This window comes from Nicotiana tabacum, chromosome 18 (assembly GCF_000715075.1).
Source record: "Nicotiana tabacum cultivar K326 chromosome 18, ASM71507v2, whole genome shotgun sequence".
In the NCBI taxonomy this organism is placed as follows: domain Eukaryota; kingdom Viridiplantae; phylum Streptophyta; class Magnoliopsida; order Solanales; family Solanaceae; genus Nicotiana; species Nicotiana tabacum.
The window spans coordinates 133,016,250-133,032,600 of NC_134097.1; the positions used below are offsets into that span (position 1 = coordinate 133,016,250).

Genomic DNA, 16,351 nt, shown 5'->3' on the forward strand with positions numbered 1-16,351 from the left:
GTATAAGCATATGTATTTTTACAAACTAGTTAGCTATATGAACATGAGTTGAAGTCAGGGGCGGATTTAGGAGGGCGCAAGGGGGTTCACCCGAACCCCCTTCGCCGAAAAAATACACTGTATATATAAGGTAAAATCTGTTTTTTACCTCTATATATTAAGTTTTGAACCCCCTTAACACAATCCAAAAGTGTAGTTTAGTGATCAAAAGGGTTCAAAATCTACATAAGGTCATGAGTTCAATTCCCACTAGATATAATTTTTTTTTTGAACCCCCTTCGTGGAGATCCTGCCTCCGCCACTGATTGAAGTTAGTATACATCAGCAGCACCTAGCTGTTAGACCGAGTAGAATTTACGCAGAATGATGGTACCTTTTAAATATGCCTCAGATTGTTTGTATCGGTATGTTGTCAAAATAGACCTCTGTAAATAGATTCAAATAAGTCGATAAATTACCCGATAATAGCTAAACGATATCAATCCGTCCGATATCTTATCGGGTGGCTAGCAGATTAATACATTTAATAACTGATAAGCTAAACCGTTAAGCGTAAATAACCGCCTGATCCGCTCGATAAGCAGCCCTACTATTTAGCCATCATTTCAAACTTGACTGGCTTTTTACTATAGAAATAAAATTTAAACAATTTTTTTTATCTAAAACATGAAATAAGAAATTACGACTAGAGTTTGAACTGCCACCATTCAAATTCCAGAAAAAAAAATCCTACAGTACAGAAGTAACTTGACTATGTGATTTTTTTTTTTTTTAGTTTTTTACTAGATGTCCGGTACTTATATTGGGTCCCAACTAAATTCAGATTCTCACCGAGAAATTTCACATTAGGAGATTTGCTTCCTTACAAAAGCGAGGCTCAAATTCGAAACTTCTGGTTAATGATGAAGAGTACTTACCACTCCACCATAACTTTTATCGGTGACTCAACAACACCAACAAACCACAACCTTAATTGTTGACTCAACACCAACATCACCGGTGTAATCCTACAAGTGAGATCTGGTGACTTGACTACGTTATTTCAATAATTTAGATGATCATTTAAGTAAATAACTCCAAAACTGCACAAGTATTCGTATTAAAGTCTAACATTTGGTTTTCGTTATACCTATCTGGTTTTATTGCTTATGCAAGACTCAGGAGATAACACCACATTACCAATGCCACGCTTGAGTTATACACCACTCTTTGTATTAGTCATCCTCTTCTTTGTTATTTTAGGGATTGTTCGGTATTAGAGATAAGGATAATAATCTCGAAATAAAATGTAAAATTATTTTATCTTATGTTTTGGTTGAAATTTTGACTCCGGGGTACATCTTGTATTGGAACCAAACAATCACAAGCTACTGTAAATCTCATTCTAAATCGAAGGTGCATCTTGTATATTGGAACTAAAAATACTTATAAATACTAAAATGAAGCATGGTTACAGAATGTCAAAATATACATAAACCAGATGTCGAACTAAATTCATCTAGATTATACATAATATACAGTTTACACTAGGAGGCTTATTATATTTACAACAGTTTCCAATTTCCACCACAGCTTCATCAATAATCCACCCCCGTAAAGAATGTAAAAATAGCACGGTATAGCCAGTTTTCGGACTGGTCATTCAAAAAAAGCCAGCATTTACGAAGTCAATGAAAAATAGTCACTATTTTGCTGCAACAGAGACCGGTCCAGCATAATATACCGGAGTACGGTGCACCTGTGTATGAACTCCAGCATATTATGCTGGATTGGTATACTTTGCTGACTCCAGTATAATATACTGGAGACTGGAATACCGGTGCTCCAAACTCTAGTATATTATACTGGACAATTATACTTGCTCGAACTCCATCATATTATGCTGGAGTTCCAGCATACTTATATTATGCTGGAGTTCCAACATACTTATCCTGGAACTCCAGTATAATATGCTGGAGTTCAAGCATATTTATGCTGGAACTCCAGTATAATATACTGACGTATTTTCCGGGTTTTGAACAGTGTTTTCACTCAGATTTATCTTTACATGAAAAGTGGCTAAATTTCGATTACTTTTGAAATTGGGCTATTTTTGAACGACCAGTTGTAAATCTGGCTATTTTTGAATTTCTCCCTTAAAGAATGAATATTTAGAAAACAAGACTTGGCTGGTTGTTAAAAAATATATAATCAGAGTCCCTGCATTTAGGCCCAGAACAAGCTGACATTATGCATATCGATCACCGGGAACTTCATCCTAAAACCTTAATAAGTATGCTGGTAATCTTCTAATTGTTTATGTTTAAGCCCAATTATGAGACGAACTGTACCAAAGACCGCTAATTGCGCAGGATGAGGATGGAAAATTCATGCGATAGACTTTTCGCCTCCAATTGAAGATTCTTCTGGTGTTATCCAATTCCTCTCAGCTGAACAAGGCCGGCCAAGTTTCTGTCAAAAAGATGGTTTTAGTTGTTAGAATCATAAGTATATTAAATCATTAATGACAATGCACATTCATCTGAAAGTACTGTAAACATCGATACGTCCAAAAAAGGCCGGGTCCGGGAAAGGGCCGGACCACAAGGGTCTATTGTACGCAACCTTACCCTGCATTTCTGCAAGAGACAATTTTCATGGCTTGAACCCGTGACCTCCTGGTCACATAACAACAACTTTACCAGTTACGCCAAGGCTCCCCTCCCAAACATCCAAACATCATGGATCAAAAAGCCTTGTGCAATCACGATGGTACATTTTCAATATTAGAGAAAAAAATATTGTACAACAAATATGACAAAAAGAATTGTGAGTAATGTCAGTACTTTAAAATATGCTAAGCATACTTTTCAGGAGGTGAATATATTCTTGTATAGACTATGTCCTTTATCATGTTACAGAAAGACATGGCTTACATTCTCAAGTATCTTTTGGCTTTGCAATCCACATTTCATTTGGAGTATAGAGTTTACAGTTATTTGATTCTGAACCGTAGTTCAATTACCAAGTACTGCACAGTTTATACTTACATTTATGAGCTTTAAACTAATGCATGTTGTTAAAACTAATACCCTGTGCATTTGCATAGCTTGATTGATAAAATGTAGAAGCGAAACTGGCATTCAAGGATATCTCATTAGGAAAGCTAGAAATTAAGCTTCTGGCTTTAAAAACACATAATAACTTGCTATCTCAATGTGGAGTAGAAACCGAAAAATTCCCAAGAAATATAAAAAATCCACTTTTACCATATTCAACGAATAATCACTTTCTCGCTCTAACTCACGGATCATCTCTGTCGTCAAGCCGAACCATTCATCAATCCAGGCAAAGCAATTGCGATAACTTTCCAGGAAAAGAGCCCTTTCCCCCTGAAAAACGGTTAAATAAAGGTTAGGTAGAGAGAGAAGAGAAGCACAACATAATATTGATACTCATGTTGGTTGAGAGGACAGGGATCGTAATCGAAGAAGCTTCAAAATCTCCCAAAATTGAAAACTTTAAATGTAAAACCAAGAGGAGCAGTTAGAAAGCAAATTCAGCTAAACCCTTACAGCAATGGTACTCCGTCAATCTGCTTGATGACACTATCAGATAGTTAAACAGTCAAATTTAGTACATAACATTCAAAATTGGGCCAATATTTTTAGTGATCTGCCACAATCAAAGACTGAATGCACCAGGATCTCATGCTCAAGAGTTTCTTTCTGAGGATGAAAGTCCCTTAAAAGAAACTAAATGACTTCTTCTAATCTCAATATGTTCTCTAACCTCCTTCAGTCTATCTCCGTAATATGAAGCTCAGTATTACAACAGTCACTGAATGTTTCAGTTTCTAAGAGAAAGCAACTTTACCATATAGCTCGGACTAGCTTAACTACTTGCTAGTGCACTCATACTGTTCAGAGCACACAGGGTATTGTAATTGCTATCTGTTAGAAACCAAAGAAGTTCTATATTTGATATCTAGAAGAGAAGATTACAAGGTCTATTTATAATACTAATTCACCTAATCTATTAGTTGTCATACACCTAATTACACCTACTATACAACTCATATACATGTGCTAGCTATGATGTAGTACATGTGTATACATGTGCTACACAACTTGTATTACACCTACTATACAACTCATATACATGTGCTAGCTATGATGTAGTACATGTGTATACATGTGCTAGACAACTTGTATGTCAATACTCCCCCTCAAGTTGGAGCATATATATTGATCATGCCCAACTTGTTACAGATATATTCAACTCGAGCTCCATTCAAAGCTTTTGTGAAAATGTCTCCCAATTGATCTCCAGTTCTAACATGACCTGTAGAGATGAGCTTTTGTTGAATCTTTTCACGAACAAAGTGACAATCTATTTCAATGTGCCTAGTCCTTTCGTGAAATACAGGATTAGAGGAGATATGAAGAGCAGCTTGATTATCACACCACAACTTTGCTGGCAATGTAGTTTGGAAGCCAACTTCACTTAATAGTTGATGTACTCATACAACCTCACACACAGATTGTGCCATAGCTCTGTATTCTGCTTCCGCACTAGATCGAGATACGACATTTTGTTTCTTACTCTTCCACGAAATCAAGTTTCCACCAACAAAAATGCAATATCCTGTCGTGGATCTCCTATCGGCTTTTGACCCTGCCCAATCTGCATCTGTGAAACACTCAATGTTAGTGTGTTCATTATTCTTATATACTAGACCCCGTCCTGGAGATCCCTTTAGATAACAAAGAATCTGCTCCAGAGCCGCCCAATGCCTGACTGTTGGGGAAGACATAAACTGACTCACAATGCTGACAGAGTATGCGATATCGGGACGAGTTACTGTAAGATAGTTCAGTTTCCCAACCAATCTCCTATATTTCTCTAGATCTTCGAATAACTCACCGTCTTCTTTCACGAGTTGTGTGTTAGGAACCATTGGCATGCTGCATGGTTTAGATCCCAACTTTCCAGTTTCAGCTAACAAGTCAAGAGTATATTTCCTTTGGGACAGGAAGATGCCTTTCTTGCTCCGTGTAACTTCAACTCCCAAAAAATACTTTAGTTGCCCTAAATCTTTCATCTGAAATTGAGTGTGAAGGAAAGACTTTAGAGTTGAAATTCCTGTAATATCACTTCCGGTAATAACGATGTCATCAACATATACTACCAATAAAAGAATACCATCATCAGACTTTTTATAAAACACCGTATGATCGCAATTGCTTTTCTTCATCCCATATTCTAGAACAGCCTCACTAAATCTGCCAAACCAAGCACGGGGACTCTGTTTAAGCCCATAAAGAGATTTTCGAAGACGACATACCTTTCCATACTCCTCCTGAGCAACAAACCCAGGTGGTTGCTCCATATATACTTCTTCCTGAAGATCTCCATGTAGAAAAGCATTCTTTATATCAAGCTGATGCAGAGGCCAATCATAAGTAGCTGCCATGGAAATGAATAATCGAACAGAAGCTAACTTGGCGACCGGGGAAAAAGTATCCAAATAGTCGACTCCATAGGTCTGTGCATACCTTTTTGCAACAAGGCGTGCCTTAAGGCGAGCTACTGTCCCATCGGAGTTAAACTTAACGGCAAATACCCACTTGCACCCAATAGCCTTTTTGTTAGTGGGCAGATCGGCCAACTCCCAAGTACCATTCTCATCTAAAGCCATCATCTCTTCTATCATTGCATCATGCCAACCTGGGTGGGACAATGCTTCACGAACAGTTTTAGGTATCCTAGCAGAATCTAATGATGCAATAAACGAGCTAGAAGAAGTAGACAAATGGTCATAAGACACAAAAGAAGAAATAGGATAAGTACATTGTCGTGTACCTTTACGAATGGCAATAGGAAGATCCAAACTAGGATCTGAAACACAGGAGGTTGGATCTACCGACGAAGCAGAAGTAGGTAAAGGATCGGGTTCTGAGGTTTGTTGTCGCCTGGTATACACACGAAGAACAGGTGGCTGCTCGGATGGTCGATCGAGGGAAACGGGTGACTGAGGAAGAGGTGTTGGAGAACTAACTGGATGTGTGACAGTGTAGACCAAAGTATCATCTTCTTCCTCAGGACTGTTATAAACATATGAAGAAAAGAACGGATAATTTTCATGGAATGTGACATCGGCAGACACTAAGTACCTTTTGAGATCTGGAGAATAACACCGATAACCTTTCTGAAGATGTGAGTACCCTTAGAACACACACTTAAGGGACTTTGGATCTAATTTAGTTACATGTGGACGAACATCACGAACAAAACAAGTACAACCAAATATTTTGGGTTCAATAGGAAATAATGGCTTAGAGGAAAAAAGAATGTTGTAAGGAATATTACCATGAAGTACAGAAGATGGCATACGATTTATTAAAAAACAAGCTGTAGAGACGGCATCAGCCCAAAAACATTTTGGCACTTTCATTTGAAAGAGGAGTGCTCGGCCTACTTCAAGAAGATGTCTATTTTTTCGTTCCGCAACCCCATTTTGAGAAGGGGTGTCAACACAAGAAGATTGATGTAGAATACCATTTGTAGCCATATAATCTTTAAACAAATCCGAAAAATATTCTTTTGCATTGTCACTCCTTAAATTACGAACGGAAACATTAAAATGAGTTTTTATTTCAGCACAAAAAGCACAAAAAATTGAAAACAACTCCGAACGATTTTTCATTAAATATAACCAAGTAACACGAGAATGATCATCCACAAAGGCAACAAAATATCTAAAACCAGTTTTAGAGATAATAGGACATGGACCCCAAACATCGGTGTGAACTAACTCAAAAGGTAAGTCGGCCCGTTTATTGACTCTAGAAACTTTAGGAAGGCGATGGTGTTTAGCAAACTGACATGACTCACAATCTAAAGAGGAAATACTCTAAAACTGAGGATATAACTTCTTCAAACTAGACAAGGATGGATGACCCAATCGACAGTGTACATCAAAGGGAGACAACACAGTTGAACAAGAAATGGATTTCGGCACCTGTGATTCAAGAACATAGAGACCCCCAGACTCAGAACCTTTACCAATAATCTGCTTCGTCGTAAGATCCAGAAAAAGACAATAATTGGGAAAAAATGAGACACAACAACTTAGAGTACGAGTAAGTTCACTGACAGATATTAGATTGAAAGAAAAATCAGGCAAATTTAAGACGAAACTAAGGAAAAGAGAAGATGTTGGGTTAACAGTGCCAGACCCTAAAACATATGAGGTAGACCCATCGGCTAAAGTAACTGTGGAACATTGGGTATGTATATGATCTGTGGCACCAGAATCAATGACTCATTTAGATGACGAAGAGAGGAGACACTTAGTGGTTTTACCTGACTCGGGGATAGTATTGATAGGAGGAGATGATGACTGAGATGGTGAAATAGTCTCTGAAGTGGCGATGTTGGCATACTGAGATCTTTTGTTCTTATTCTGAAGCTTCACACAATAACGTATGGTATGACCGAGCTCATGACAATAAAAACATTCAACTTCCCCTTGCTTTAGGTCTCGACTATCGCTACTCCGATTGCGATTACTATGACTCCTATTCTTTTGGACGCGGCTAAGCAGAGCACCACTATCGATCGTGGCTATCGGACCTGGATGAGACTTTTCAGTACGCAACACTCTTGTAAAGGCCTCTTTCAAGGAAGAGATAGCAGTCCCAGATAAAATTTGCGATTTGGCCCCTTCAAATTCGGGAGAAAGACCAGAAAGGAAACTCATGACCGCTAGTTGTTCACGCTGAGCCTGTTGTACCTTCACATCTGGACTAAACGGCAATATAACATTAAGCTCATCATACACCTTCTTAAACTCTGAAAAGTAAGTGGTGAGAGAGCGATCTTGCATGGATGGATGGTAAAATGCCTGGCACACATCATACATGCGAGACAAGTTTCCTTTGCCAGAGTACAAAAATTCTAAATAATCTATTAGATCCTTCACATAATCACAATGAGAAACTAGATCATTTACCTCACTGTGCATCAAATTCTTGATTTGGAGAAACAATTTTGCATCCTCCTTTAACCAGACTGATTTAGTCTCATCCTTGGGTGGATCATCAATCAAGTGGTTCTCTTTGTCGATGCTCCGCAAATAGAGACAGATCGTCTTACTCCAATCCATGTAATTGTAACCCATGAACTTATTCTCCGTAATTTTGGACATAACCGGAATGACATCAACGGTAGGTTTCGTTTTAGTCATCTTGCACCCGAATAATAGCAGAATTAAATAGTCAAGAACAGTGCAGTGAAATTTAAACAGTGCAGTGAACAGTGAACATTGATATTTGAACAGTACAGTGAACAATGAATAGTAATATTTGAACAGTGAATAGTGCAGTAAATAGTGAACAGTACAGTGAACAGTGCTGGAACAGTGATCTTGGAAAATGAAAGTTGTCAGGAAAAAAAAATTCTGACAGTACCACTTTGGTCGGAATAGTGAGTAGAAAAATCTGTAAAGAAGCGTCCGGGGCAAAAAATGGTCGGAAATAGTGAAATAGAATCAAAGCAGCGAAAGACTGTTTTGAACAAAAATAATTCGAACGGGAAAAAAAAATTCCCAACCACAAACTGATGAAAAAACTTCAATGTTCTGATACCATGTTAGAAACCAAAGAAGTTCTATATGTCATTTCTAGAAGAGAAGATTACAAGGCCTATTTGTAATACTAATTCACCTAATCTATTAGTTGCCATATACCTAATTACACCTACTATACAACTCATATACATGTGCTAGCTATGATGTAGTACATATGTATTGTCATGGGCTGCTTTCCAGACATGCCCCATGACCCCTTGGTCGCGCCCCATGGCGGCCTAGCAAGCCTCACAATGCCTAGCGCCATGGTCGGCCCCGTGGTCTTGGCTGCGCCAAGTGACAAGCGCGCATGTGCCTCTGTCGCCCCACCGATGCCTCTCGCCAGCGCCCAAGGGCTGGTCATTGACAACAGCGCCGCGCGCCCTGACAATGCCGCGCGCGCAGATCCTGATGCCTCGCCAGCGCCCAGCTGCAGGCCCATTCCAACAGCGCCTCGCGCACAGACCCTGATGCCAAGCACCAGTGCCCAGCCTCAGGCCAGCACATCAAGTGTCGCGCGCGGCCACAGCAACGCGCGCGCAGACCCGCAAAACAAAGATGCTGCCATCAGACTTAGTTTTTCCTTGTAATAATCTAAGTCCTTTTCATTGTAATCATAGACTAGTTTTCATCATTTTCATTTCAGTGTGCTTCTATAGCTTTATTAGGACTAGTCTTGTAATGTTGGTTTATTTTTTTTAAGCATTATTAAGGGGGACCAAACAATCAAATATTTCAATCAGCATTTTCTGGTGTCTCTCCCCCTCGACACCACATCATTGTAATCAGCATTTTCATTCAGCAATAAAATCATCATCATCATTCAAAACCCAATTCTCTCTCAGCTTCCGCAATTTGCTTACGACATTGGTTTTCCCGCACGGCACTGACAATCTAGTCTAGCGTGCGGCGAAGACCTCATTGGCGGACAACAACCGCACTGACATCGGTTGCTTAGCCTTACGTTGCCCTTCCAAAGATCATCAGGAAGGCGTTGCGTAACAGTTGGTATCAGAGCCTAGGCTCGACATCGGACGAGGGAAAACATTTGCCATCATCACCATTTCTGACCATGGTGAATCATGGGGAGCGTCTAGCATCCCTAGAAGAGACGGTTGACCGATTAAGACCCATCGTGGATACGGTGCCTGATCAAAACAACAACCTAGTGCAAAGGTTGGACGACCTGGACCGCCGAATGCGGCAGGCCGAAAATGACATTGCAAACATCAGTCGTGACTCCGACGAGGACCGACAAACGGCAGCCATCGAAACTGCCAATATTCATGGCAAATTTGAGGACCTCCAACAGGAGCGTGCCGACGATTTGGCCCATCAGCAACATGAGGCAGACAGACTAACTGCCATGCAGCAAACCATAAACGACTTGACAGACAAGCTCAACGTTGTCAATGCTGCCTTACAGAGCCTACTTCGAGAAGGCGACCATCACATCAGGGGTGCAGCAAACCTCACCCCCATTCCACAAAAGCTTAAGATACCGGAGCCAAAGCCATACGACGGATCCCGGGATGCTAAAGAAGTGGAAAACTTCATCTTCGACATCGAACAATACTTCGATGCCGTGGGCCATTTGGAGGAATCCAAAAAGGTAGCGACTGCTGCCATGTATCTTCAGGGCGATGCCAAACTTTGGTGGCGGGTCAAACACGAAGCCATCAAGGCCGGTGAAGATACTCTTCAGACATGGGACGAATTGAAGGTAGCCATACGCCTGCAGTTCTTTCCCGAAAATGTGGAATACAATGCAAGGAGAAAGCTACGGGACCTCCGCCACACCAGATCAGTGAGGGAGTACGTGCGCGAATTCTCCGCACTCATGCTAAACATACGCGACATGGGGGACAAAGACAAACTCTTCGCATTCATAGAAGGTTTGAAACCTCATGCCCGTATGGAACTACAGCGACAACGGGTAGACACCCTGCCCAAGGCCATTCAAGCTGCAGAATGCCTTGGCGACTATCATTTGGGAACTCAGAACGACAGGCCCCAACCGTCTGTCCGAGGGGGATCCAACGGGCACCATCCCAGCAATGGTGGCCCAAGCAAAAGTGGGGGAGATCGGAGTGCATCCAAAACTAAGACTCCTCCCTCCAACAGCAACAGTGCTGCATCCATCAACAACAATCAGGGGAGAAAGCCTCCCTCAGAATGCCGTCATTGCGGCGGGGCACATTGGAACAATGAATGCCCAAACATCAAGGTCAATGCTCATCAGACTGTCGAGGATGAGACAGATGCATCAGACACATCTGAAGACAACCAGGTAGGCGCCTTCAATGCAATTGTTGGCTCTATCCCTCATGCCTTAGCGGGGACCAGTGCATGTCCTCCTAAGAAAACATTAGTCCCGATCACCAGGAAAGGGAAAGAAAAGATGGACGAAGGACCTCCTAAACAAGCGAGGACCCTCATGTTCGTCGAATTGAAAGTGAACGGCAAGCCCCTTCACGCATTGATAGACACGGGTGCCACCCACAACTACTTGTCATCAACGCAAGTAGCGCGCCTAGGTCTTGTGGTACAAAAGAGCAAAGGCCGCGTCAAGGCTATCAACTCACCACCTCAGACATTGGGTGGAACAGCTACAAATGTCCCAGTGAAACTTGGCCCATACAAAGGAAGCATCGACCTGCGCATCGCAATCATAGATGACTTCGACATCATAGTGGGTTTAGAGTTCATGAGGCAAACCAACACCATTCCGGTACCATTTGCCAACATGCTCCTGATGATGGGAGAAAACGGGGCCAAGCCCTGCACCATACCATGCTTTCCCATAAAGATGGCCGCTGAAAACATCTCGGCCATGCAGTTGGAGAAGGTAGTCAACAGACATGAACCCCAGGTTCAGGCTACCCTTCGCAGCAACAATCAGCCATCATGTCATCGGCCTCAAAAGACTGGTGACGCTCATCATCGTGTGAAGACTTGTCAGCCATGCCACAAGGACAAGTCGGATCACTCATCACAGCCGGGACCCTCGCAGCCATTACATGTCCCTCAGAGACCATGGGAAAGTGTTTCCCTCAGGTTCATCACGGGATTGCCCCAAGTCGGCAATCTTGCATCCATCATGGTTGTCATAGATCAGTTCTCAGACTATGCAACTTTCATAGCAGCCCCGCAAAACATCTCAGCAGAAGATACAACTCGACTCTTCTTCTCGCACATTGTCAAACATTGGGGCCTGCCCAAACACATTGTTAGTAGGCGCGCGACTCACGCTTCACTAGCAACTTTTGGACCCATCTCTTCAGGTGCTTTGGGTCAACATTGAGTCACAACTCAGACATCCATCCACCATCGGATGGCCAGACAGACCGGTTCGATGACATACTGGAGGAATATCTCCGCAACTTCGCAACCGGATCACAGAAGCATTGGGTGAAGCTCCTGGATGCTGCTCAACTGTGTTTCAATTCTCAAAAGAGCCATCATACAAACAAGAGCCCTTTTGAAATTGTTACTGGACAGCAACCACTTCTCCCGCAAACGGTGAATGCATCAACCATGCCGAAATCTCCTCGAGCTGCCAACTTCTCGAGCGAATGGGAGCGCAACATGGAGATAGTGCGGAGCTATCTCATCAGGGCCCAAGAGCGGGCAATAAGGTTCACCGAACAAAATCTTTGCTTTGCCCAACATCAACCAGGGGACAAAGTAATGCTATGCATCCCAAAGCGGTACTTGTTTGCAGAAAGGACCCATGACCCTCGGCTGCAACAAAAATACATCGGGCCCCTGCCCGTTGAAAAATGCATTGGGAAGTCCACATACCAGGTGAAAATTCCATCCTGGTGGAAGATCCATCCAGTCTTCCATGTCAGCCGCATGAAATCATTGCTTCGCTACAACAGCAAGCTCAGACAACAGAGGGGCGCAGACCTCCCATCCAACAACCATCAGAAACATCATCATCATCATCATCATCATCATAAGGCTCCGAGGACGGCGCCAACTCAGGTGGGGGAGAATGTCATGGGCTGCTTTCCAGACATGCCCCATGACCCCTTGGCCGCGCCCCATGGCGGCCTAGCAAGCCTCACAATGCCTAGCGCCATGGTCGGCCCCGTGGTCTTGGCTGCGCCAAGTGACAAGCGCGCATGTGCCTCTGTCGCCCCACCGATGCCTCTCGCCAGCGCCCAAGGGCTGGTCATTGACAACAGCGCCGCGCGCCCTGACAATGCCGCGCGCGCAGATCCTGATGCCTCGCCAGCGCCCAGCTGCAGGCCCATTCCAACAGCGCCTCGCGCACAGACCCTGATGCCAAGCACCAGTGCCCAGCCTCAGGCCAGCACATCAAGTGTCGCGCGCGCCCACAGCAACGCGCGTGCAGACCCGCAAGACAAAGATGCTGCCATCGGACTTAGTTTTTCCTTGTAATAATCTAAGTCCTTTTCATTGTAATCATAGACTAGTTTTCATCATTTTCATTTCAGTGTGCTTCTACAGCTTTATTAGGACTAGTCTTGTAATGTTGGTTTATTTTTTTTAAGCATTATTAAGGGGGACCAAACAATCAAATATTTCAATCAGCATTTTCTGGTGTCTCTCCCCCTCGACACCACATCATTGTAATCAGCATTTTCATTCAGCAATAAAATCATCATCATCATTCAAAACCCAATTCTCTCTCAGCTTCCGCAATTTGCTTACGACATTGGTTTTCCCGCACGGCACTGACAATCTAGTCTAGCGTGCGGCGAGGACCTCATTGGCGGACAGCAACCGCACTGACATCGGTTGCTTAGCCTTACGTTGCCCTTCCAAAGATCATCAGGAAGGCGTTGCGTAACAGTATACATGTGCTACACAACTTGTATTACATCTACTATACAACTCATATGCTTGTGCTAGCTATGATGTAGTACATGTGTATACATGTGCTAGACAACTTGTATGTCAACACTATCCAACAGATAATGCAGAATACATATCAATATGCTACAAAACACAAATTTAATGGTCACTAACTCATAAAGTCAGTCAGTATTGATGTAATCGGTTCCACCAAAACCACGAAAATGATGCAGTCCAAATTATGACTCAAGTTTTGAAGCCTTGGGTTCGTTTCAATCAGAAAATGCACCAGATAAGACTTCTAAGTTTGAATCTTTAGAGGATAATTTAAGATGCATACCGCCATCAAAGCTTGCTCCAATTTTCCCCCAAAGCCCCAGTATGGAATATCTATTGTGACCAGTTTGTATGCTGTCATAACGGGACTACATTGGTCCTGAAAATACCAAGGGAGTCTCAAGTTAATAGAACTCTTCTTAATATAGGTCGGCGAGTAGAGTCGAAATGCATATTATTGAAATCTTCAAACCCTGAAGCAAACGTTCAGTTCCTGTAGTCCATAGTTTAAACATGAAAGGCACAAAAGCTTGTTAAAGTTATACAGTAGTTGAAACTTCAGTACAAGGGAAAAAGCCCTGCATGATCCCACTTGGAAGCAAATAAAACTTGAGTTTCAAGAAAATTTAATTTCATCAATAATATCTTTTACTAGGTTTTAGAGAAGCTTCTGGTAGTCATTCTTCAATTCTTTTCCCCTCAATTTCTAAGATTGAGGTTTCTGATACCACAAGGATTGCTCAGTCTTCTTTTTTTTTATTTAGCAAAACCAAAACTTTTTTTATTCTTCTGGCTAGACCACTCATGTGTCTGGATAAATCAGTCATATTTTCAGAACTGAATAATGTTAGATATAATAGCTTCAGAAATGTACAGTCTATCTGTTTTAAGTGTAAACAGAAAACGGAAAATAGCAATGGAGAAGTAGGCAATAAAAATCTAAGATATCCAATTTGCAATTGTAGCCAAGTCCTCTTCTCCCTTTATAGTAAGTTTCTATTTTTGCAAACTCAAGAACCTACCCAAGAGAGAGAACCAAGTCCTAGTAGCTATACCTTCAAAGAAAGGGGATCGGGCAAACTAGCTCTCAAATGCTGTTGAAAGAAAGAGATACAAACCTTCCAGCCCTTCAGCAGCGGCCCACGACCAGTCCTAGCAGATTTGAACTTAGACAAATCGACGGTGCTTCTTCCCACAATGTAATTCCAATAATCACTTGCAGCTGAAGCAATATCGATAATTTCCACCTGCCTGGCAGCTAGTTGTTGCTTGCTCAGACCGTGCACCTATAGTTGCATTTTTTCTTAAATCCATGTCATAAAACAATTACAAAGATTCTTATATAGAAACTGTACATAGAAAAATGGAAATTAATGTCACTAGTCTAGCCAAGCACGAACTGCAACAGCTCAACTCCATTAAGCACTATAGCCAAGTACATTAAACTTACATTTTCTGAGTATCCATTATCAGCTTTATGGACAGTGTCAACGGTCATTAAGAACTTTGAAAAACCCGGACACTGCAAAAAGAGAACTACTGAGTATCTTTGATACTACACTACTACAAGATACTTCCACAAAGCACAGGATTGATGGAAGGTCGTAAATGTTAATTACCTTAATAACTGCATCAGATGATTTCGTATTCCAGACAGAAACCAGTAAATCGGTTAATATAAAACTATAACAAAGACTTGTATTGCTAACTAAAAAAGAATATTCTATTTGCAAGTATGAACACTAACCTGATCTACATTTTGGATAAGCATTCCAAGTGTCCTCTCTCACAGCAAGGGCATTAGGAGATGCAAATTTAGTCAACCAAGTTGGAGCTTTGCTGCAAATGTAGGGTGACTTGAGTCGGACAAAACATGCCAATACAAGAACTTTGAATAACTATTGCCTCCACAGACAAGAGGGGTTGCTCAGATAGTTAGCACCCCCACCTACAACCCCAGGGTCGTGGGTTCGAGTCACCAAAGGAGCAATAGCTTCAACAAAGGGGAATAAAAAAAATGCCTCCATAAAAAACAAACGCGCTCTAAGATCACCAGAACATCCAGTTAATAATTCTGGTATAACTATGGCTCAAATTGTTAAATCAAGCCAAAAAGGCAACCTACCCCTGTTAGAGAAAAATCCCTAACTTCTCAAGCAAATAAAGACCTTTTAGTTTTGTTACTTAATGCCAGTACCACTTACTAAATCAAATCAAACAAAATAGAGCTATTCGCGAAATGAATTGATATCAGCAAAGTTTTACTCTATGCCTATTTGAAGTTACCTCTGAAAACGGTAAATTTTGGACGTGTATTGGCCCTCCCCGAATTCAACATCAGTGAATGGTCTGTTTTGTAAAACCTCTACCCCCTCATTACCAGTGGTGCTCTGTTGTTGCATTTTCATGACCACATACATCTGTGCTATTTCATACTACAATGCCAATACAAAAATTGATGCCCATCAAACAGTTAAAACAACATATATTGAAATTATCCTCAAAAAGTTGTTGAATTTGCGTACCTCTTCAAGTGACAAAGGCATTACAATTCGACTTCAGAGAAGCATCAAATGACAAATAAGTCATTGGTCAAGGAAACATCAAAATGAAATGGAGTTTTTTTTTTAACCACCCGTGGTCCACTAGTGCAGTGGATGAGACCGCTCTTCCGCTTCACCAGAAGTCCCAGGTTCGAGACCTCCCAAATGGGGCCTACGCGGCGCGAATCCGTCGGTCCAAATAGTACTGGCTAGCCAATTTTTAGATTGATAATTGAAAAATAAATAGTGTTTGCAAAGTCATTAAAAAATAACTATTATTTTGCTGTAACACGGAAAGTTCCAGTATAATATA

The 16,351-nt window shown here is 41.6% G+C and overlaps 1 protein-coding gene and 1 long non-coding RNA gene across 2 annotated transcripts; both read right to left on the bottom strand.

Annotated features, from left to right (window-relative positions):
• Positions 1 to 1,501: 1,501 nt before the first annotated feature.
• LOC107775608 (uncharacterized) lies at positions 1,502 to 15,013 on the bottom strand. The gene is made up of 5 exons (XM_075237299.1): positions 14,946 to 15,013; positions 14,614 to 14,781; positions 13,779 to 13,874; positions 3,249 to 3,371; positions 1,502 to 2,451 (listed from the first exon to the last, which is right to left on the bottom strand). The coding sequence occupies exons 1-5, from the start codon at positions 14,991 to 14,993 to the stop codon at positions 2,368 to 2,370; spliced, it is 519 nt and encodes a 172-aa protein (XP_075093400.1). The 5' UTR covers positions 14,994 to 15,013; the 3' UTR covers positions 1,502 to 2,367.
• Positions 15,014 to 15,242: 229 nt separating this feature from the next.
• LOC142172980 (uncharacterized) lies at positions 15,243 to 16,097 on the bottom strand. The gene is made up of 3 exons (XR_012702313.1): positions 16,021 to 16,097; positions 15,782 to 15,930; positions 15,243 to 15,334 (listed from the first exon to the last, which is right to left on the bottom strand). It is a non-coding gene; the product is annotated as an uncharacterized LOC142172980 (long non-coding RNA).
• Between the last annotated feature and the right edge of the window lie 254 nt (positions 16,098 to 16,351).

Excerpts from the sequence above, each read along its gene's own strand:
- LOC107775608 (XM_075237299.1), bottom strand. The coding sequence starts at position 14,993 with ATGACCGTTGACACTGTCCATAAAGCTGATAATGGATACTCAGAAAAT. Across the intron at positions 14,782-14,945 it reads ATAATGGATACTCAGAAAAT|GTGCACGGTCTGAGCAAGCA; the intron begins GTAAGTTTAATG and ends ATGCAACTATAG. Across the intron at positions 3,372-13,778 it reads TGGAGCAAGCTTTGATGGCG|GGGGAAAGGGCTCTTTTCCT; the intron begins GTATGCATCTTA and ends ACCGTTTTTCAG.